Source organism: Phodopus roborovskii, unplaced genomic scaffold (assembly GCF_943737965.1).
Source record: "Phodopus roborovskii unplaced genomic scaffold, PHOROB, whole genome shotgun sequence".
Taxonomy (NCBI): Eukaryota; Metazoa; Chordata; class Mammalia; order Rodentia; family Cricetidae; genus Phodopus; species Phodopus roborovskii.
The window spans coordinates 4,362,522-4,387,261 of NW_026125506.1; the positions used below are offsets into that span (position 1 = coordinate 4,362,522).

General features: G+C 44.3%; 1 protein-coding gene across 1 annotated transcript in view; it reads left to right on the top strand.

The window, feature by feature from the left end:
* The window catches only part of Sppl3 (signal peptide peptidase like 3), a 76,561-nt gene that overhangs the window by 23,202 nt on the left and 28,619 nt on the right, over positions 1-24,740 (top strand). Inside the window, exon 2 of the mRNA XM_051176486.1 lies at positions 23,002-23,079. Within this exon, the coding sequence (XP_051032443.1) occupies positions 23,002-23,079 (78 nt within the window). The remainder of the gene's footprint in view (positions 1-23,001; positions 23,080-24,740) is intronic.

Genomic DNA, 24,740 nt, shown 5'->3' on the forward strand with positions numbered 1-24,740 from the left:
CGTGGTGCTAATGTAGATGTCAGAGGACAAGTTTGTGGAGCCCGTTCTCTCTCTAGCTTTACTTGGGTTGCGCTCAGGTGGCCGGCCAGGCTTGCCCAGTAAGTGCTGTACTCACTGACCCAGCTCACTAGCCTCTCTGTACTGTATATCAATATCAGTATATCAATCAGACTAGATTTAATTGCATCCAACTATTAACTAGCATATATAATTTAATAGGTGCTTACAACTTATTGGCGTCTTCAGCATTCTAAAGTAATTAAATATATCTTATCATTGATGTTTTTCATTTTGTTTAAGTATAATATTCTGTGAGTTTATTTTGAGGATTTTATACATGTTCACGATGTATTTTTATCATATTCATTCCTCACTCCTCTCCTAACTCCTCCTAGATCCTGCCACCTCCTTTCCTGCCTCACTTTTGAAATATTGCGCACATAACCACGGGCATACTACAGTGTGCCTGACGTAGCAGGGGCCATGCCTGTAAAGAAAACGGACTATCCTTCCCCAGGAGTTATCCATGGCTCCTTAGTTAGGGGCGGGGCTCATGAGTCCTCCACCTCCAAACTGGAATGCGGTTGGCTGGACCATGTGCAGGTCTTGCGCGTCAGCTGTGGGTTTGTGAACACTGTGGGCCTGTGCGTCAGAAGGCAACCTGTGGCTCTTACAGTCCTTGTGCCCCCTCTCTGATGGCCCTTGAGTCTTCAGGAGAGGCCGTACGGCAGGGTAGGTGTTCCTCTTGTGCTCAGGCCTTCACTCATTCTCTGTGCTTTGTTGAGTTATGAGTTCCTGTGTTAACCACTGTCCACGCACAGAGAAACTTCTGGTGAAATCTGAGAGCCTTGCTAATCTATGAATACAGGCATATGCACTTAGAGGGCAGTTTGATATTATGTCCATTTAGCAGAATAATAGAAGGCGGACCCCTGGGCTCCGCAGGCTCCCTAACCATGGGTGTTGGCCAGATTTGCAGCATCCGGCATGTTTTCCCTCTGTGGAGAAGCCATCCCTCCAGTCAGGGAGCAGTTGGCTACCCCACAACACTCAGGCCACTAGCACTCAGGGATGGGAGGATGGTCTCTGGTGATATATAAATGCAGTTTTAGTCTATTAATATAAAGAAAAGTTATAGTTATCAAGTGTGCGTCAGGCCCTGAGTGAGTGAGAGTAAAACAGGATGAAACGTAAGTGAGAGATGGCTCAGCACCGCTCTTCCAGAGGCCCAGAGTAATTCCCATTGCCCACGTGGTGGCTCATAACTCCCTGTCTCTCTAGTTTCAGGAGATCCGGTGCCCTCCTCCGGTCTCCACGGGCACCCGGGTATGACATGGTGCAGAGACATACACGTAGACAAAGCACATTACATAAAATAAAACATTTTTAACTGTTAGAAGTTGTTTGAGTGAGTTGAGGCCACCCTGGTCTATAGAGCGAGTTCCAGGACAGCCTCCAAAGCCACAGAGAAACCCTGTCTTGTTGCACATATTGTTGACTAAAGAATAGTTTGTAGCCAAGCGCAACAGTGCAGACCTCTTTTCCCAGCACTTGGAGAATAGAAGGGTCAGGAAAAAAAATAAGGTTACCCTCAACACACATCATATTCAAGGCCAGCCTGAGCTATATGAAGCCTCTCCAAAAAAAAAAAAAAGAATTTTTATCTTCAGTGTTTGCTTACTTTCCATACACATCAAAAAACATGAGATCTGCCAAAAAGACTGGCAAATTAAGCCATTTTCTCTATGTACCTTCTGGATATATGTGAGATTTGGGGAAAACGGAGTAATCAGTAGTAGTTAATGAAATTTATAAATTTGGCTTCCTTTAATCATAAATACATAGTTCAGTTACACAAGTATATGTAAAATTTGCCATTTAAAACAATTTAACAATTGTAAAATAATGCTTGTTAAGCTAGCTCTAGGCAGGGGCCAGCAAGGGACTTAGGGAAATAAACCCTGCCATTCTATCAATGGTTGACCAGTCCGTGCCACTTGGACTAGCCTGGAAGTAACATCTGCCCCACACAGCCCCCCCCCCTCCTTAGTTGAAGCTCATTAACGAGGTGGAGTGAGGATAGAAAGTTCTAGATGCAAACCTACCCCTCAGGTGGTTTTAGGACTGTTGGCTGTGGACTAGGCTATGAGGTGTCCCGACATTTATATTCTGTTCCTGGTTTATTAGGAGCTAGCTGGTGAAGAAAATGAGATTAAAAGCACACTACTTAATTACCTCCCCAAGCTTACCCAGAGTCCTCTGTCACAAATAGAGGGCTCAAAGAATCTGCCACACCTTCACACGCTCTTGGCTTTTCTATTCTTGTCCTCTGTCTGGCAAACTAAACCACAAATCTGTTCCGAAACCTTCTGTGAAAGCAGTTAGAAACTTGGGGAAGGCTCCGGGTATGCTCCAAAGTCTGGAGTTTCTGTTACATTTTTACCAACTTTATCCACACGTGTTACTCTAGAAAGCTCTGTCACTCACTGTCTCCTAAGAACTTTCAGTTTGTTGGGGGGGTGAGAGACACTGAGCCGGTAAGAGCACTCACAACCACCTGTAACTACAGTCCAGGGATCCAACATCCTCTTCCAGCCTCACAGCCTTCTGCATGCACAAGGAGCAGCTATGTTCACTCAGGCACACACACACACTACATGTGCAAACATGTATAGCTCACTGTTCTGTCTAGACTCTGAGAAGTCTGTAGTAGACCATGGCCAGACACTAGAATTCTGGGATGACTGTTTTAAACTGAAACAGTTGCCGTGTAAGCCAGACACTAAGTTTGTTTCACTGATATAAAACAGGAATTCCATTGCTTTTAATACAGTTAAAATCTGTTTGAGGAGACTGGGCATTGGTGGCGCACACCTTTAGTCCTAGCAATCAGAAGGCAGTGGTAGGTGAATCTCTGTGAGTTCAAGGATAGTCTGGTCTATAAAGTGAGTTTCAAGACAGCCAGGGCTACACAATGAAACCCTGTCTCAAAAGATAGATAGATAGATAGACAGACAGACAGACAGACAGACAGACAGACAGACAGACACAGAAGCATACATACATGCATACATGTAAACAAAGAATCAGTCCATTGGGGGCAGGAGAGATGGTACAGAGGTTCAGAGTACCTGTTGCTCTTGCAGATGACCTGAATTTTATTCCCAGCACCACATGGTGGTTCACAGACACTTGTAACTCCAGTTCCAACGGATGTGACACCCTCTTCTGATCTCTGCAGCAGGCACACTCATGGTGTGTATACACATACATGAGGTAAGACACTGGCAACTTGAAATGCTCCAAGCAGATGTGCGGTCCCTTGTACATGTTTATAATGAATTAGTGAAACGAGACTATTGATTCCCTTGATGTCCTCACAGCTCAGTTATCTAATCATTTGTAGTGTTTCTCAAGTTCATGCTGTGTGTCTGGATGCTGTCATGCGCACTCTAATTGTAACAGTGAGCTGCACGTCCTCAAAGCCTCTGCTCTCACGGAGCGCATAAGCAAACACAGACAAAGTCAGATAAGTAGGACAGTGTGATAGAGTGATTGGAGTAGCTTGTGGGAAGTATTGTCGGGGTAAAAAGATAGATCAGAGGAAGCAATGTCTGTGCACAAGGATTAGTCCTAATGTAGAGTTGTGTGATGTTGATAATGATATCCTGTCAGGTTAGCGTAAGCTGTGTATAATTGCACATGAAATGTGTTTTATATGTGTGTTTTTGTATAGAATGAGTCAATAATGTTGTTGAGTAACTTGAACTTAAATAAAAAACACTGAAAGAAAACTGACAAGCCATGTTGTTAGGGTTGGGGAGGGTGAGATGGAGGCCAAGAATAAGGATAAAATTGGGGACTAGAGATGTAGGCAAGAGCTTAGATTTTATTATTATTATTACTACTATTATTATTGTACATTTAAAAAGATATGTGTATCACAGTTAAATAAGGATCAGGATAAACAAATAGGCCGAATAGATGTTTATTCGGGGAGAAATAACTTAGGGAGAAATAACTTAGAACCTAGACAGATGAACACCAGCAGGTTCCACCGGATGCTCTCCTCTCCACGTCCCGCCAGCAAGAGAGCGTTCCCAGCTCCTCCTCAGACCTCCTTCCACAGGTCACTTCTGCCCCTGGTGACATCAAAGAAACACATTATGGACTTTACTTCCAATATGGCAAGACTAGCCATTTGAACAAGATAGTGCTCTTGTCTGGACTGTTTGATTTTATGCTGTATAAACTGGACATGCAGGACCCACAGAAAAGTGACTGCTGATTCAAAATGGACATTGCTACAGAGTTCCTGCTTCATGGAAGAGTCTGCCAGACAGTCTGCAGGACACAGAGAAAAGTGACTGACAAACTGCCAATACAAGAAGACAGTTTAAAGTTTCCTGCTTTGCTGAAGAGTCTGTCAGACACACTATGGCCTATGGGCTGAAGATGGAAGATTACAGAAGAACTTTGGGTGACTGACCAGGCATTTCTAGAGTTTATATATTATCCTTCTGTGGTCTTTGAGGGAGTTGAAGACTAATAGTTATAGTTTTCCTTAGTTAGGATTAAAGATAAGGTACATATAGGACTTTAGACTCACAAGATAAGGTAGATGATGAAATATTTTCTTCAAATCTTGCTAAATGTTAATGGACTAAATATTGTTAACTGTGATTCTTATTTGATAACTGTTGTGTGATATATTTTGCTATGTTAAGGTTAAAACCCTTCTTTTTATTTAGACAGAAAAGAGGAGATGATGGGAGATGTCATTCCGTAAATATGTTTCTCATACTGGTTAATGAATAAAGCACTGTTGGCCAATAGGAAAGCAAGATAGGCGGGGGACTAGGAGACAAGGAGGAGAGAGGAAGTAGTAAGGAGAAGCCAAGATGGAGAGACCAGGGAGAGCACAACGCCAGCCCATTCCCCCGGTCAGATGAAACCACGTGGAAATATATAGATTAACAGAAATGGATTAATATTTGAGACAGAAGTAGCCGATAAGAAACTAGTACCTTGCCAACAGCATTATATCTAATACACAGTCTCTGTGCGTTATTTGGGGCTGGTGCGGTGGCTGGACAAGACCAGCGGTGGGCAGAAAAACCTACTCCTTACATATATGTATGAGTGATTTGTTTGCTTTTATAATTTCTTTATTTCTAAACTTAGATAATTTCCCCCTTCCATTTCCCCTCTCCAACTCCTCCCATGAATCTCTTCTCAGTTAAGAGCTTAGACTAACAGTACAGCAGACAGCCACTGAGGGCCCTAAACAGTGACAGCAGCCTCTACCATAGAGTTGAAGCTGGAGGCAATGGCTGACAGATCACTTAGGAGCTTGTGATAGACAGCTTCCGACAGGCTGGCAGTGACTTGACATTAGGTTCTCGTGGTAATGGAGATGGAAGAAGCTGGTAAGTTTTGGAGGAGATTTTACCTTGATTATCAGGGTGGAAGGTATCTTTGTAAACCAGGCTGACCTTGAAATTACAGAGACATACCTGCCTCTGCCTCCCGGTTGCTGGGATTAAAATGCCGCCATACCCAGATACTCTATTTCTTTTGTAAGGACTTTATCCCCCCCCCCCCCCCCCCCCCGTCCCAAGCCTATGTGTATTTTTAAACACACTATATATGGTTTAGAGGTTTTTGGTTTTTCCCTCTGAATCTGTCTTTACTGTATATCTCTTTTTCTGACCACAAGTCTTTTATCTGCTGAACAGCATGGCTAAAATTTTAGGTACATGTCACCACCAAGAAGCATGGGGCTTGTTAATGACACCAGGACTGGGGTTGTGATGTAGTGTATCTCCAGTTAAAAATGGCATGGAGAGATTGTGTGTGTGTGTGAGCTGCCTCTGCAGCTTCCATACCTCATCAGACAGGGTACTCGGCGTTGAAGACAGAGTCTTGTTGGCACTTTTTCCTAGTGAGGGCCCATGTCTAGATGTTCTGTACCTCAGTGCTTGTAATTGGCCCCTCCCCCAAAAGTCAAGCTTGCCCTTTAATCCCCCATGCTCCCCATGCGGTGGTGTCAGCGAGGTCTTAGGGGCAGGGACTATGTGGTAGGGGATTATAAATGGGCTTCAGTACCCTTATTCAAGGGTTTGAAGGGCTCTAGCAGCGCCTTCTCCACCCAGGTAAGCACACACTGAGAAGACAGTGTCTCCGAATCAGTGTGATCAGCACACACAGGTGCCTCACAGCCATCATAACTCCTGTCCCAGGGGATCTGACACCTTCTTCAGGGTTCCGTCAGCACCACACACATATGCACATATGCACATATGTACACTCATGCAGGTAAAGCACGCATACACATTAAAAATAAATAAATCCTTTAAAAATACAAGGAAAGGGGGTGTCCTGGAGAGATGGCTCAGTGGTTAACAGCAAGAGATGGCTTGCTCTCCCAGAAGATCCACGTTCGTTCCCAGCTGCCTCATAGTGACCGTCTCCTGCGTCTTCCTATTTTTTTTTTTTTTTCTTTTTTGAGGATTCTTTACCTGTCTATGCTTTTTTTATGTAAATATTTATTACATTTGAAAATTTATTTAAATTGTGGGGACAGCACATGCCATAGTTCATGTGTCAAAGGACAGTTTGTAGGAGTTGGTCCTCTCCTTTCAATCACATGGGTTTGGTGGCAGGCACCTTTACCTGCTGAGCCATCTTGCCTGCTAAATGTTAGTGTTGTTGCTGTGACAAAAATCACCTTAAGCAAGGGTTTACATTGGCTCGTGGTTTCAGAGGTTTTGATCTGTGACTGGATGGCCTCATTGCTTTTCAGCGTACAGCAAGATTGGGTTGTGGTATGGAAAGCACACGGAGGATCACCGGGCGCTGCGAGGCAGCTGGGAGGCAGAGGGACAGGGGGGAGCCAGCAACAGCACATCCACCTAAAGGCCCCTCTGTGGCTTCCTCGCTGACCCCCAACTCCTGATTCCCACCTCCTCCCAGCAGAGCTGCCTGGTTATGTAGCCTTCTGCTGAGTAGGTCATCATTCGGTCACTTCTTGGTTAAGCCACCCGCTGAAGACGAAGCCATTAACGCACGAGCCTGCCTTTTCTGTGGGCACTTCCTACCCAGGCCATTGGGGATATTGTGCTGTATGCAAAAGAGGAAAAGGCCTTGTTTTCTTTTTAAGAAGATTTCCTATTAATTTCACACAGTATTTCTACTATGCCATCTTGGTATTGTGAAAATTTAGTTTCCTTGTTACACGTGGCTGCAGGCAGATTTAGAGGTCATTTGGTCGTCTCCAGGGCCCCTCCCCCACAGTCGGGGAGGGAGGGTAGAGGTGGAAGGGGAGCTTTGGGTCTCCACCCTGCTGGAGCTGTGTTGTTTTCTTTTGTCTTGTCCTTTGTGAATCTACAGCGCAGGTGCACAGTGGGAATTTGGGGCATGCTCTGTAGGTGGCTGCCTGCTAAGTTGGCTTGATGGAGTTCATGTGTTCCCTTGCGAGGGCCTCAGCTCCTTTCCACAGTGATGTGTAGTCAGCATGTGAGTGAGGGGTGGGTGCCGATTCCACAGGGAAAAATTAAAGACGCTGCGAAACGCAGCTAATCTGAACTCAGAAGAATGAATTCAACATTATTTGTTCAGCTAATTGAAGATTGACTTTATGCCGCTAAAGAAAAATAAGCTGCCCAATTTTAAAATGTACTTCAATTTCAAAGTTGCTAAAATGTGGAGCCAGAGTATCTTTGTTAGTTCTAACCTTTTCCACGATTGGCTTTGGTCTCCGTTTCTTTGTAGCCCGGCATTGAGTTGAGGACAGTGTGGTGACAGCAAATGTTGTGTCCACTTTTGAAATGTGAATTAGTTTAACACCCTATCTATAAAAAGGAAGAAATAGAATGTGATGGTTGCACCGCGTCCTTTTGCAAACAAGTGCTTCATATAAAGCAGTTCTGCAAGGCGGGTGGTGGTAGTTAAATTAAATCCCCAGCTATGTTGAGGGATTCCAAGGTGTCTGTAGTTTTACAGAACAGATGATTGCTTCAGGTGCCTGATAGGGCGTGAGGAATGACTCACTGATGTCATTTCCCCAGGCCAGCTGTTTCTTGTGGTCTTAAATAGAGGGCGAGGCTTGTGGACATAGTTTCAGATTCTGTGGCACTAATACTGGAAGACCACACACATTGGGCTGTCCCAGGTAAGGCATGTGTGGATACTGTTTATAGCTTCACAGAACAGGCATTTTAAGAGGTTAAAGAAGGAAAGAGACTTTTAGGCAACTAATTGAAATTAGGAAAGCATTTTCTCAGGATTTTCTATGAAATGTTAATCTTAATTTTGCTGTGAAAGTGATAGTAGAGTGAGATCATAGGTTTAGGTCAGCTTCTGTAGCAGATTGCCCCCCCTAGTGTGTGTGTGTGTGTGTGTGTGTGTGTGTGTGTGTGTGTGTGTGTGTGTGTGTGTGTGTGTGCTGCTGGGATTACAGGTGTCCCCTACCTTGCCAGATTTACATATCACAAGCTGTGGAGCCCAGAGCTTTGTGAATATTAGGTCAGTACTCTACCAGCTGAACTACAAACAACCTAGCCGACTTTGGGAGATCTCCGTTGGTTAGTTTCTTGTTGTGTGTACATATGTGGTTTATGTATGTAAGTGTGGACATGCTCCTACCACCTTGCAGGGGTGGGGTCAGAGGGTAATTTGTCCTCCCTCCTTGTGGGCACAGGAGTTCAAACTCAGATCATTTGGCTTGGCAGCAGGCAGCCTTATCTGCTGAGCCATCTCTCTGGCCCTGGTATTGAATTTGGTTTTAAACCAGAGTTTAGAATAGTGTTTACTTGACTATGAATTTCCTTCCTGCCTTCGTTTTTGGTAATAAGTTTCACAGACATTTACAGTAGTGTCCTCTTGATGGAATTTTCTTTTGCTGTGATCTGTTTTCCCACAGTAAAAAGGGTGGTAAGCATAGTACAGTAAGATTCAAGAGAAACCATATTTATGTAACTTATAAAGTGCTATAATGTTCAGTATCTTATTTGCCTCATTTATAAAATAAATTATCGTAAGTGCTCATATTGGAAAGAATGTATACTACCTGCCATTCTTGGTGTCCACTTTCCTTCTCGGGTGTCAAATGGGCAGGGATAGGTTGTTGTCACCTTTTCAGCCTGCCTGCTTTTACTTAGCACAGTGTATTTAAGATTCCATATAGCATCTCCCATTAATTTGTTTGTCTTTATTACACATTATTTATTAAAAGTGCTAGAGTGTTCATCCCTTACTATTTTTTTTTTATAGATATTTAGGTTGTTTCCAGTTTGGGACAGTTCTGAGTAAAACTGCCATAAACATTTATGTTTAGGATTTTATGGCAACATTTTGTTTTTAATGTTATGTGTGTAGGTGTGTGTGCATGTGTGAGCATGGCATTCATGCATGAACACTTATGGAGACCAGGGGACAAGGTCAAGTGTCAACCCTAAGAACAGGTTGCCCTCTGACCTTTCTGTCAGCACCTCTCCAGTGCTGGGGCTACAAATGAATGCCTCCAGACTTGACAAGTGTATTTTTTCCCAAGTTTTTGCTTTAATTACTTGTATATGTATGCGTGTCCTTGTGGCAGTGTGTACCGGCACAATTGCCCAGGGAGGCCAGAAGAGGGTGCTGGACCCCCTGGAGCTGTGTGAAGAATGGTTGTCAGCTACCTAATTGTGAGCGCTGGCCCCAGAAGACTTAGCAGGTGCTTATCCGTTAGGCCGTTAACCCTGCCCACACCTGGCATCTTTAGGAGATGCTAGTGATCGAAGTCAAGTCCCATGTTTCCACAAGCGCTTCGCCAGCGGAGCTTACCAGCTTTATCTGATGGGGGCCATTGCAGCATTTCCTCTCCGGTGGACTTTTCATTCTCTTTCTCGTGGTGCTGAGGACTGAGGACTTTCTCCCGTGTTGGGAAAGAGCCTTACGGCCAAGGTATACCCCCTGCTCTACATGGTACAGTCTGAGCCATGGTAGGAGACAGCAGAGCTGAGAAGGCACCCTGGCTGCTCAGGGCACGGCCTCTGCACCTGGGGTTAATGGAGCTGGACTATTGGTCGAGCTGGACTGCTGGCATCCAGACGCCAGTCCTCTCTGGGTTTCTGGCCTGGGGCAAAGGGCCTACTCCTCCACCTGAGCATCAGCTCTGAGTTCAGAGTGAAAGTTCCTCCTCAGAAGGGTGGTGCTGAGATGAAGTGAGCTCAACAGTAGTGGCTTGTATGGTGTCTAGTAGTCCTAAGTAGTGTTTGCTGTTATTGTTGTCATGGCAGCAGTTTGATTTCTGTCTCTAGGTCTTTCATAGAGGGTTTGTTTGGTTGCTTAGGTACTTTTCAAAGAGTTTCTCCCCCTTTTAAAATATTTTCTTTGTGTTTATTGTATTTGGGAGGCCATACATTTGTTTGGATGTTGTGGTATTCCTGTCTTAAAAGTTTGGAAACTATGTAACTCAAGCCTTTAAAGTACTAAATACAAATTCTACCAGTGTTTGACAGTCAGTTTTCCCCTGAAAACATTTTCAGGGTTGGCAGACATTTCCACTGTGGACTAAAATCCAGCAGTCTTGATAGTTACCAAGCAAAAATAATCTTTTCTTAGAATGATTTTTAAATTTTGACATTTGTTTTATGAGTGTCTCTTTTTATCAAAATTAATAGAAAGTTCATAAGATTACCTAGAGCCTCTCGCTCCTCTTCCAGCTTCCAGTTTTGTGTTTGTATTTACACTCTGACTGTTGTAGATGGCACTTGTCTATTCTGAACCTTGTGGGGGGGAGGCATGTGCATATATGAGTGTGTGGGGCCACGTGTGCGGACAGACATCTGGGAAGATGTTGTTTTGCAGCTTCATTTGACTTGAGACGGGGTCTCTCACTGAAATGGAAATTCTTACCTTTTTGTCTGGGTCAGCTGGCCAGGAGGTGTCCGAACCTGCCTGCCTCCCCACGGCACACAACCATGCCTAACTTATTATGTGCATCTGCAGATTAAAACTCAGGTCCTGTGTTTGTAGAGCAAACACTCCTACCCACTGAGCCATGTACCCAGCCCTTGATCTGAGTCTTTAGAGATATAAAGGTGGCTTCATCCCAGCTAACCACCTGTCACAGATCGTTGTTACACCTCTGAAAGAGCAAGTATTGATTACTTTTGTCTTTTGTTGTTGCTAAGGATGTAGAACTGTCTTCTCTCCATAGCTGAGCAATGTTCTGGACTCATCCTGTTTCATGAATGAGTCCACACTCTGAACGCTGGCTTTGCAGACAGTCTCACTCATCTGAGTGTTCCTTCTGTTACATATTTCATGGGATGATAAGTAATGACATTTGAGTTGTAAGTAACGCTGCTTGCACTAATAGATACCTAAACATTAAGGGTGGCTGCTGTGCTGGTTACTTTGTATTCAGTGCTTGAGTCAGAAGTTTTCCCTAGCTGTAGGTTTTAGGAAATAACCCTTGGAAAAAGGCTTCCCAAAGTATATATTCTAGAATACAAAATCTATTAGATCCTCTTAAGAAAAGAAAGGAGGAAGTGCGGGTGAGATTTGTGGGCAGTATATATCGGAGAGCACTCTACTAGAAAAGGCCAATAGTCTGGCACTTAGCCAAATGTATTCGTCCATCACTGCTGTTGGGCACATTAATCAGAGACCGGAGATAGCCCAGTGGGTAAAAACACTTGCTGTTCAGGAATGGAAGACCTGAATTCAGACCCCCTACATAGAAGCACAGGGAGCTCAGGCAAGTGAGCAGGGCTCTGGCCAGCTCGTTTAAAAAAGCTGGAGCAGCAGTGTGCTCCAGTGTCGTGAGAGGCTGTCTCAAAGTAAGGGGGAGAGGGATTGAGGAAGTCCTTCAGCATGTGTGTGGGTGAGCACCCCCACCAAAAAAAGAAAAATGAAATTAGCAAACATTTGTCTTACAGAATCTGCTTTGAGAATCATTGTCTAAGAACACTGAGTGGTCAGCAAGGCGGCTCTGTGTGTGAAAGCACTTGCCTCCCCTGAGTTTTATCTCAGCCTCTGTGTGATGGAGGGAGAGAGGGAGAGGGAGCCACAAATACACACGCGACCCCCACAATACACAAGTAAACACATGGAAAAATTAAACCACAAATACACACACAAGCCCCTCCCCACAATATACAAGTAAACACTGGGAAAATTAAACCACAAAAACACACACGACCCCCACAATACAAAAGTAAACACTGGGAAAATTAAACCACAAATACACACACAAGCCCCCCACAATATACAAGTAAACACATAGAAAAATTAAACCACAAATACACACATGATCCCCCCACACAATATACAAGTAAGCACTGGGAAAATTAAATCACAAATACACACGTGACCCCCCCCCACCACAATATACAAGTAAGCACATGGAAAAATTAAAGATTTCGTTGACTGTGTTGCAATTTGCTGAGTGTTTGCATAGTATCAGCTTTATTTTAGCCTTCCTATTTCCATTCCCTGTGGTCACTCAGCCCTTGGTATGATCCAGGTACCTTAAAATAGACCCTGAACCTTGCTACATTGGGAAGCCACTGTTGTGGATGCTTGTAGATGAAGCCAAGGGAAATTTGAGATTCAAAAATGAATTTAGTATAAGCATTTACTATCAGGGGACAGTGATGACAGCAAAGCCAGAGCATTTGTAGTCTTTGAGTGCTGCACTGTCCATACCTTCCATTAATGAACGCGGACTTGAGTGTTAGCCACATTTAACGCAGTAGGAGTAGACGACCACTAGATTCTCAAGTCAGCCCTCAACATCCTTGCTGCACGCTGCAATCCCAGCACTCCAGAGGCAGGAGGATTGAAAGTCTTGAGGTCATCCTCAACTGCATAAGAAAGCAGAGGCCAGCTTGTCTCAAGAAAGGGACCCTCTGGAGCTGTAAGCCCCCAATCCCATGCATTCTTGGTCATGGCGTGTCTTCACAGCCACAGAACAGACTCCTTTTCAGCTTTCTAGTTAATCTTGATAAAGAACAGACAAGCAGCAGAAGTTTCAGGACTTTAATGACTCGCCCCTTTCCGCCTTGTGCAGGAGGGTGAGCACCAAAGAAGATGCAGTGTCTTCTTACAGTCTAGACTTTGTTTCTGACGTCACTGAATGGCACAGGCTATTCGTCAGTAAGACTCAACGGTGGTGGCACTGTAGGACAGTGCTCTTGTACTCTGTAAACATTTGTCAGGAAAATGCTGATTGGCCAGTAGCCAGGCAGGGACAATAGGCAACCAGATGGGGGGAATTCTGGGAAGAGGAAAGGTGGTCGCCAGCCAGAAGCAAAGGAAGCAAGATGAGAGCGCCTTACGGAGAAAAGGTACCAGGCCACGAGGCTGAGCACAGATAAGAGTTATGGATGGATTTAAGCCATAAGAGCTTGTTAGTAATAAGCCTGAGCAACAGGCCGGTTATAATTACTATAAGCCTGTGTGTGTTTATTTGGGACTGAATGGCTGTGGGACTGGCGTGGATAGAAACTTCTGTCTACAGTGGTGGTGCACACCTTTGATCCTATTGCTGGGGAGGCAGAGGCAGGTGGGTCTCTGAGTTCAAGTCCAGCATGGTCTACATAGTGAGTTCCAGGACAGCCAGGGCTGCTACACAGAGAAACCCTGTCTCAGGGAAAACAATAACAACAAACAAACAAGATTTAATGGTAAAAGCCAATTATGCCGCTGGTTATAAGAGAAGTGATTTTAAACTCCCCCTTAATTTTTATTTAAAAAAAAAATATTGTGATACAGTATACAGAACCAAAACTTCAACACTACCATATTGGCTACGGATCAGTACAACTCAGAGGCAGTAGTCTGTTCAGTTATGTTTGGTGTAGCTATTCTCCCTAAGTGTTGTCCGCCCCCAGAACTGCACATATCAGTGACTCACACATCCTGACCTCCTTTGCACCGCCCTTCCTATCTCTAAGAATTTGATGTTTTAGATCCCTTATGTGAGTGAAACCAATCTTATTCTTTCGTAACATGATCAGATCTCCTTCCTACATCCAACTGGCACTCACATGTGTACCCACGCCTATCCACTCACAGGTCAGTGGCTGGCTTCTGCCCTTGAGGGGCTGTGAATGACACTCATTACGGAAATTGGTGTATCTGAGCACCTGCTCCCAGTTCTTTGGGAACATGCATACCCAGGTTATATTATTTTTTTATGAGAAGTTTTGAGACACTCAGGAGTTGTTTCAGTCATGATGTATGACATCTTATGAAGTGGGGGGACCCATGTTCAACCTGGGGATGCCCTCTGGCCTGTATGAAGGACATGGAGGAAGGAAGCTTGCTCTCTGCCTGGTTCTCCGCGCCTCCATTGGCGTTAGAGCCCACTTCGTGAGGGTTCATGGGCCTGCTGAGACATCCATCCCCGTGGACTGAACAACTCCTGGATTCTTGGACTTTCCATGCATTGGTGGACAGACAGGCATTGTCACAGGCCTGTAAGCCATTCTTATAAATCCCCTTTTATGTGTGCTATAGATTCACTCTAACAGTTTTGTTCTTGTAGAGAACCGTGACTAGTATAAATTTCTGCAAGTTTTCAAGACTTATTCTGGTCAGTTCTAAAACGGTTTTGAATAAAGGCATAAAAACAGCTTTTTTTTTCCTCCAGTGAGTAAGTGGTTTGAATAGTGTGATGTGATAGCCATACTCTTCCAGTTTACATTTACTGGTCTGTGGTAGTCAGGGTAGGACAGTCTTTAGCTGTGTGGCTGGATATAGCCTCACGACACAACTAAAAAGGACATGCTTTTGCGTCTGTACCCTGAGGGAGCACAGGCTCATCACAGGGAAGAACTGTAGCAAGGGCCTCCACGTGTGCTCTGCTCTGCACATCCGTCCTTATCTGCAGACACCGGTAAAGAACTTGCACAAACCAACTCTAGTTCATCTCTGTTGCCTTGGAGTCTATCTTTTTTCATCTGAATTTGCTCAGTCATTGGTATGATTGATGGAAGTGCTCTTTTTTCTCCATGTTGGCTTGTAAATGCCGGGCTAACATACAGTGTACTTTGTGTATGTTGCTTCCAAGAAATGTTTGATAGTCCTGCTTGATATGTAAGGTATAAAGTGATGTAAAAATTACAATAAGAAACAATAAATTGTTTGATATTTACAAAGGGATGATGATATTTTGAAACTTGGCAACACTGTCGTATGATCTGAGTCTAGGATGCTGCGCGCACACGCGCGCGCACACACACACACACAGAGTCCTCTTATGTTTTGACTCTAGGATGTTAACAGATTGTGGGTGCTGTAAAAGTTAATCCACAGGGAGGAAGGGGCAGGTTGTCCTTTAACTTACTGGCTGTCATAGCCAGGTGTCCTTGTTGAGAAAACAAGAGGACATGGCAGTGTCTGCAGACTGAAGTGGCAGCCTGAGCAGTACATAAGGGATTGGACTAGTCTCTGTTGGCTGTAACCCTTGCCTGTAGTCTGCTGGTCCCCTGAAGTGTGGTAACCCACCCCATCCCATAGTGCTTTCCTGCTCCCTAAACTTCATTCTGCTGCTTTGTATTGTGTGTCTTCATACGTGTGTATCGCGACCTTCCTGATATTGTGTGTCCTCATACGTGTGTATCGCGACCTTCCTGAGTGCTCTACTCACTCTTTGTACTTGGCACATAGATGATTGATTTGTTAAATTTTTATTTGATAAGACACTGGTTCTGTCAAGCTTAGAATACAGACACATTGTGTAATTGTTGTGAGAAGTGTCATTGTGCAGACATCTCAGGCTGTGCTTGCACTGACTTGAGCTGTCTGTGGTTTTTGACCAAAGTGTCACTAAGTGGCATAGTCCATATTGGAATCCCCCCCACCCCAAAAAGTGAGGGGAAATGTGGAAAATAATTATTATGGGCATTATAATGTTAGACAAGTTGTTTAAGTCAAAATGGTGGGCTAGCCAGGCCATCCCACTCGGGAGGCAAGGCAGGTGGATCTCTGAGTTCAAGGCCAGCCAGGTCTACAGAGTGAGTTCCAGGTCTGCACGGAGAAACCCTGTCTCATAAGACAACAGCAACAAAATGTTTGGGCTGAAAGATGGCTCACCAGATAAAGGTGCTTACTGTCACAACCAACACCCTTTTTTAATCATTAAGATTTATGCTTAGGCTTGTAATGTGTCTGAGTGTTTTGCTCACTTGTATATCTGTACTTTGTGAGTCTGCCTTGCGCCTCATGAGGGCAGAAGGTGCTAGAGGCCTTGGAACTAGAATTGTAGATGTGCTCTGTGGGTGCTGGGAATCAGACCTAGATCCTGTGATTAATTCCATCTCCAGGGCATACATAGAGGAAGGAAAAAAACAGTTCCTGCAAGTTGTCCTCAGACCTTCATACCACACTGTGACCCATGCCCTCCCAAACATGTGCATGCATGTATACAGACACACAGAATGAATACATGTACTAAGAAATGTAAAATGTCAATGGCCTGTATTGTTTGGAGTTACCTACATACCCACCAGCAAAGCCCCACTGTGGTTCACAACCCAGTGACCCCTAAAAATATCCACTGTGGTCATGTGAACCCTGTGGCCCCTAAAATAAAAATCCACTGTGGTCATGTGAAGCCAGTGGCCCCTAAAATAAATCCACTGTGGTCATGTGAAGCCAGTGGCCCCTAAAATAAAAATCCACTGTGGTCATGTGAAGCCAGTGGCCCCTAAAATAAATCCACTGTGGTCATGTGAAGCCAGTGGCCCCTCATTGTACCTTGGCATACTTATGGTGTTGTTCAGTGGGCGTGCAACTTTTGTTCTTAAGGCCAATTTCACCCTAGAATGTTCTTGATGAATCGATAAAGATTCCTTAGTTAAGTCTCAATCCTTATACACGTTTTAATGAGAAAGTGGGGATGTGACATGGCGTCATCACTCATCTCTAGCAAAGCGCCTGTGCAGCTGTGGCCACTCGCTGGGGTAGACACTGCTGTCCTTTTGGGGGAGGGTGCTAGTTTTACTTGTAAGAATATGGTAGACAGACTACATTCAAGGCAAAATAAGTCTTGCTAATGGTAAAATTCGAGCTTTCAAATAGAAATAAGAGTTTTGGGGGGATTTTATCTACTGCCACGAGCTTCAGGAATGATTTTAACAGATAGGAATTTCCAAATATTGTGTAAGGAAAACTGAACAACTTTCAGAAGAACTTAGGAATTTAGTGCACCAGCAGCTTACATATTGCTTGCATCATTGTAGTGAGATATTCACTTACCCGCACCCGCACAGACCGTGCCCATTGGGGGTGGAGACAGGGGCAGACGTTACCTGGGGGAACTAAGGCTGAGGAGGGGGGCTCTGTGAGCTCTCCTGCTTCCAGCATGGGGACAGGAGGACATCAGGAAGCATCCTTGGAACCAGGGACCTGCTGGTGTTCATCTGTCTATGTTGTAAGTTACTTCTCCCTGAACAAACATCTAATTCGGCCTATTTGTTTCTCCTGATCCGTATTAAACATCATGTTTAATCATGTTACAATCAATACATCATGTTACAAAACCTTCCGTGGATTAAAAGGTCACCCAGAGTACAAAATAGGCCATCCAGTTCAGATATAATCTATTCTTGTCATTGTGGTTATTCTATAGAGAGGATTTCAAATCTCACCTATATGAAAATCACTCTAGTCAAGTGTGGTGGCTCATGCCTGCAATCCCAGAGGCCAAAGCAGGAGGATTGTGATTTCAGGGCTAGCCTAAAGTGGATAGATAGTGTGACCCTGTCTTAATAAATAAAAACCAACAAATTACCCCTTGAACATCAGAGAAAACTACCCCACCCCTATTATTTGGGAAAAAAAAAAAAACTGTTTAAACATCCCCTCTTCTGCAGCTGCATGCCTGAGTTTTGGCTGGGTTTTCACCGTAGAGTGCAAGCCTATCAGTGTGCCGGTAGATAGGTAAAGTGTAGATTATACAGAGAATCCAGCTATGCTTCAGGACAGACGCTGAGGAAGCCTACAGAGATGTTAAAAAAAAAAAGAAAAGAAAAAAGGAAAAAAGGCCCTTGTCAGTTTTGTGCTGTTTAGAAAATGTTATTTTTCCGTTTAAGGTGTTATTTATGTTCATATACAGTAATTTCATTTTAAGTAAATTAATCAGTGAATATTTTAAACTTCTCAATTTCTTGGGGTTTTTGTATTTTGTTTTGAGATGTTACCAGGTAGTTTAGGCTGGTCCTGAATTTCCACCTCTACCTCCCAAGTACTCTACTTACAGAATCGAGTTATTCAATTTCTAATATAGTAAATACCATAAACCACAACTTGCCCAAATAAAAGCTTAAGGAGTGTAAATGGTCACACAGCCAACTCTGAGGCAGCGCATCTTCAGTGTTGGAATAGGAAGGAAAGGACGGTTTGTTGATGTACAAGAATGCTCTCCTTGTACCGCAGCAAGATGGATGCGTGGGGCGTGTGACTCAGTAGTGCTCTCTGTGTCTTGGCTTGGCAGGACTTTGCACTGCTATTCACACTCACTGGTAAAAGTGTCTCGAAATAGATTTAAGTGTCCGAGTTACTGAAGTCCAGCATACGTCTTAGATATCAGAGGACTTCCTGGCGTGTCTATTAAAATAAAGACCTGGTGGGTTATAGTTAGAGAGGGCGTGCTTTTTGTGCAGACCCTCAGATGTTTCCACTCATCACCTGACATGCATCACTGCCCGCGTTTTCCCTGTCTGCGTGAAGGATAGTAGGCCAACTGATTTTAGCATGTTTTCAATGTATGTAGTTTATTGTTGCATTTCATACGGGTTTGTTTATTTCAGAAAACAGCCAAGTTTTCTGTCTCTAATATACATTCACAGTCTTTGAAACAGACTCAAGGCCTGAGGTACAACAAATTCATTTCCAGGAATGCTCTGACAGTCTGAGATGGAGGGCAGGAAGAGGCTGCGGGCAAAATTTCCTACAATTCCCCAAACACCCACCCATTTTCTTGACAGAGCTACCTACCTTTCCCCCTTCATTCTCTCTGCCTGTCTGAGCCATTATTACCTTTTAAATAATGAGAGTGTGGCTCGAAAAAATAAGACTACAAAAGCCAAGTCATTGCCATAAACCACCATCCAGAAGTGAGCCCTGAGGAGAGCTCTTTGTTATATCTCTAGTCAGGAAAGAGAACAATTCGAAATTGCTTTTCAAAATACCATCTACAAAAGTCATATAAGCAGTTGTCTAACCTCATTTTCAACCAAATCTTAAATTGTGAGTACATCAGAGATTCAGTGCAATGGAAGTCATACTAGCTTAGCAGTTTTCAGAGCGATGGAGGAGACGGGAACTTGAGTCCATCCCTGCTGTGGTGAACGCCTCTTGAGCAGTTTGGTAAGGTCTGTCACATCGCAAAGGTGGTTCCCTTCCTTGCTCTGCTCTTAGGAACTGCGTACGTATGCATAGTCTTACAACTTTGCAACCTGGGTACAGCTCTCAAGTCTTTCATGCAGAACAGTTTGCTCTAGCAGAATTTGTGATTTTTACATAACTTTTGCTTTATGTGCGTGCAGGCTTTGTGTGCTTGTATGTGTGATGTGCACCACGCGTGTGCTAGGTGCCCACGGAAGTCAGGAGGCGTGGGGTCCCCTGGACCTGCTGCCGCCCTTTGGGTCAGGTCAGCTGGAGTAGGAGTTGAAACAATTGCACTTTTGTCTTAGGGATGGGGTTGGGGAGGACAACCAGGATTGGAGATTGTTCTTTCTAGGGAAAGGAGTTTGGGTCCCAAAACCAGTTTACCAGCTGATTTGTCTTGCCAACTCTCATACTTTTAATTCTAATCTAATTGTTGCCTGTCTCAGACTTTGCCCTGGGTTTTGCCAGAGTAAGTGGGGTGTGTCTCAGGGAAGTGCTTGCCTGGTGTGTACAGCGTCCTGGGTTCAGTCTCCAACAAGAAAGAACAGACAACTAGCAATACCGAATCTTCTGTAAATGTTATTATGTGAGTGCATGGACGTGGGCAGTAAGAGATCACCTTGTAGTAAGTAATAGGTTCTCACCTTCCAACTTGGGGGGATTGAACTCGGGTTATCACGTCATCTTCTCAGCCATGACTCTAAAACAAAACAAAAGGAAAATTTTATCATTGAAAATTTCAAATATATGCAAAAAGTGGAAGACTAATAAAATTCTCTGTACTCGCTAATCTAACAACTATTTCCCCCTAGTTTTTGTTGTTGTTATGGTTTTGATTTTGGTCTATCCTACTTTTTTTTTTCTCTTGAAGCATTTTGTATTTTAAAAAAGGATATTTTGCTTATCAAAGGGTAGACTTAGGTCTGTTACCTTCTCATTTGATTTGGGAGCCTCATTGATGACAGTTCAGGTAGGCAGAGAGGTCTGCATGAGGAGTTCCAGGGCAGCCAGGGGATACTTAGACTTTCAAAAACAAACAGATACCTTTGAGACATTTTTCTAGCCCAGGCTGACATTGAATTCTCTAGGTAACTAAAGATGACCTTAAACTTGTAACCTTCCTGCCTCCCTCCCAACTGCTGGGATTACAGGCATGAGTCACCAAGTCTAGTTTAAATAAGTGTTTCCAAACGCAAGACACCCCCACCCCCCCAAAGAAAGGTTTTTTGATTAGTTAAAGTAGAAATTCCCAGTTAGACATTAGTTGGCATCTTCTGATTGGATTATAGCTATCAAGGTTTGATTTTGTTGAGGTTGGAGCCATCTAACCCTTGTGAGCTTCTGACTAAATTGTGTTTGTTTAAAATACACCCATAAGTGCTTGAAAGATTTGTGTAGCTACTGCTCAGAAACTGATTGTGTGGCTGGCTGGGTAGCTCAGCAGGTAAAGAAAGGCACTGGTCGCTGATAAAGGGTAACCAGAGTTGATCCCCAGAGCCCACATCGTAGAGGGAAAGAGTTGAACCCTAAGGATCTCACATATCTGTGTGTACAAATACACACAGAAGTAGGTAAACAAATAAATGTAATGATAATTTCTAAATATAGACTGTGGACCCCAATGTCTTAACATAAAGTTGCATTGGCTGCCTTACTAGGAGTGGGGGCCTGGCATTGGGAGCATCTCCTATAGATCAGACTTCACTTTGTAGCCAAGTGTGGTCCTGGGCTCCTGGTTCTCAGCTTCCACATCTGAAGGGATGCTGGGATTGCAGGTGTGCACCACTAAAGGCCAGGTCGTGTAGCCTTCCCTCTTTATTCACTGTGAGTACAGTCAGCATACAGAAAGGGCCGGGTGCCGCCCATCTCTTCAGAACTGCAGGGTTAAAAAACACACTGAGACACACACTCACACACACACACACACACACACACACACACACACAGACACATACAGACACACTGAGACACACAGACATAAACTCACACACTCACACTGAGACACACACAGACTGAGACACAGACTCTCTCTCTCTCTCTCTCTCTCTCTCTCTCTCTCTCTCTCTCTCACACACACACACACACACACACACAGTGTCTTACATCTTTTCTTAACTTGAATTTCTTACCAGTCCCTGCCTGATGCTCGTCACCGCATTAGCTCTTTGCCGGGTTACCACCGCATGTGACACAGGTGGAGTGACTAACCCTGACTCTGACCCGTCCTCTGTAGAGTGTTACTGTTATCCAGTTTGCGGGTGGAAAGGATGGCGTGAAAGACGATGGGTAGCAGCCCAGGTGGCCATGGATTGCAGCTCAGCGCTGTCTAACCCTGCCTGCCACCTCTCTCCATCTGGGTTCTCTCTCCAGCAGTGTCTCCCAGCTGATGCTCTGATTTGGAGGGTTCTCAGGCCACCATCTCTGGCCTCTTCCCACTGCTGTTAAGACACTCACCCACACCCATGACTTAGGAGGAAGCTGTGAGCTTCCAGCATAGAGCAGCTGTGGGCTCTGCCTCTACGGCTTGCTGTCAGGTTGCTGAAGCTTCACTCTGACTCCCCCTCCTGTGTTGTTTGCTCAGATGCTCAGTAGAAACCAGGGAATCGCCTGTAGGTCCCCATCTCCCAGTTCCCACAGTCACCACCCCAACTTAGAGGAGGTCAGCCTCTGCCGCACTGCCCATAAGCACCATTAAACATTGTCAGAATTAGTAATTAGTGGGCAGGGGATGCTGATGGGTGATAGAGCACTTGATTTCAAGTGCGCACCGTGTACTGAGCTCAGTCTCCAACATAACAGATTCTTTATCTGGTGGCACACACCTTTAATCCCAGCACACAGGAGGCAGAGGCAGGCAGATCTCTGAGTTTGAGGCCAGCCTGGTCTACAATAGTGAGTTTCAGGACAGCCAGGGCTACTAGAGAGACTCTTTTTGCAGAAATAATTAAAAAAATAAAAGTAATAAAGACACTTGTTTACTCGGGACTAGGTAGTGTGAATGGGGAATCCCTGGAGATGCCTGAGAAGATGATTTTTGAGTAGGTGATTAGGCGCTAAGTTGTTGGCGGTGAGACCAGAGGTGGAGGGTGTGGAATGGCAGGGCTGCCTTCCATCCATGTCATAAGAGAAGCAGCCATCAGGGAGATGTCAGTTTCCTTAGGCAGTCGGGAAGAAAGTACAAACTTGTAACTAGTTTTAGACCCTCTGTATTGCACCCGGATGGCAATAATCAGACATTGGGAAGAGATGTAGTCTTTACCTCATCATTAACTCAAACCAACAAAGGATTATTGGTTGTTCATTGTAAACCTATAAAAGTTTAAGCATCAAGATGTTTTTTCATTGGGATAGTTTTAGTAGGTAGTGGATGTTACCAACGCATTATGTGTATAATCATACAGAGGTGAAGTTTCTACAACATTCTTTTACCATCCTAGGAATGTTAGCTAACAACACTGAAGCTGTCAGTGTATCCCACGTGCTGAATTAGCGTGTCTCGTGAGTTTTAGTGATGTTACTTCGCTAATGCTAATTTACACCTCACTTTTTATAAGGAGTGTGAGCTCCTGAGCACCTGTTGCATGTGAGGTAATGTTTCTCCTCTTATTTCTCCAGGGCCTATTCCTTGGTGGATTCCAGCCAAGTGTCGACGTTTCTGATATCCATTCTTCTTATAGTCTATGGTAGCTTCAGGTAAGATATTCTCCATGGGGTTATTTTCGGGTATAGGTAAAGGAAACATTGCTCAGTGGAGAGAAATGGGTTTCGTGAGGACTTGAGTTCCAGTGGGAAATTGTAATATTTGTTCTTGGTTGACTGCTATTCAACAGTCATGTTAAACACGTCTTATCTTTGCTTATGAGCTTAGCATACTAATGCAAATATGTAGAAACTAATTGTCTAAAACTCAGCGGGTGGTGACTCACTGGAGAGCAGAGCTTATTGGGAAGACTGAGGGAGAGCCCACCATGGTTCTGCTATCACTGGAATCAGAATTTTACATAGAAAGACAATTCAGAACACACACACACACACAAAAATAGACACTGCAGAATGAATGATAAACACAAAGTGTTAGGTCTTTTTCTATTAACTCCAAATCAAAGTATAGACAGAGAAGGGTCAAGTACACTAAACCACAGCTGTGCTCAGGGAGCTAGTAAAGCTCTCCTCTCGTCCTGAAGGACTGTCTGTCTCATAACTAGCATCTTTGCAGAAATTAGACTGCCCTTACTGTAAAAGCGTGGGCATAGGTTGATCCCTACAAATTCTAATAATAGACTTTTTTTTTAACCTTCAGAAACCATTTCATGTAACTCACCCTGTTTCCAGAGTTGAGTGTGGTGATATTACCAAGCCTCCTCCTCCCTGTTGCCTTTGGGAGTGCTGAGACTGGACCCTGAGGACTATACATTCTTCCTAGCACTCAGCCACATAACTAGAAAACAAAGAAGCAGACAGATGCCCCCTTCTCAGACAGTCTGCCACTGAAGGAACTTTAGTGGGTGTGTGATCAGATCAGTGTGTGTCTGATGCAACCGGAAATGAAGGCTGTGGAGAGCAGGCTCACAGCCAAGAGCACTGCTGCTCCCGCACAGGTCCAGCACCCTACCTGGCCTCCGAGGGCACCGGCACACACGCAGCTTACACCCACAAAGACACAGCACACACACACACACACACACACACACACACACACAATACAAGGGAGAAAAGAAAGGCTGCTTGGGAAATCTGAAGTTAAGAACTTAAATAGCATGAATGATAAGTATATCAGCAAAAGGATTTTGAGCTATCTAATACATCTGGGTTTTGATAAGTACTTTGTAAAAGCATAGACCTGCAGCTCTGTATTAACAGTCATTGTTTGAAGAAAGATGTATTACTGTACTATGTACACTGAGTACAGTTTTAATCACAAAGATGTCTACAGAGGTTCTTTTGCTGGGCGGTTGGCTTTTTTGTTTCTTGTTGTTAGTATTGTTTTGTCAACACAGGCTAGAATCCTCTGGGAAGGAGGAGCCTGTCTTAGATGATTGCTCTATCCGATTGGTCTGTAGGCCAGTCTGTGTGGGCGTATTCCCGGTTAATGATTGGTGTGGGATGGTCCAGCCTCCCAGGGCAGTGCCAGCCTGCACAGGGAGGAGGTCCTGGGTTGTAGAAGAAAACAGCTGTACAAACTATGGAGAGCAAGCCAGTGAGCAGGGTTCTCGGTGACTCTGCTTCAGCCCCGTCCCTCGGGGATGGGCTCTGATGGGATGTGTGGGCCAGGTAAACCCTTGCCTTCACTGACTCGCTTCTGGGTGTTTTCCTGGCAAAGTAAAAATAGGACACAATTTTTATTTGTGTATGTA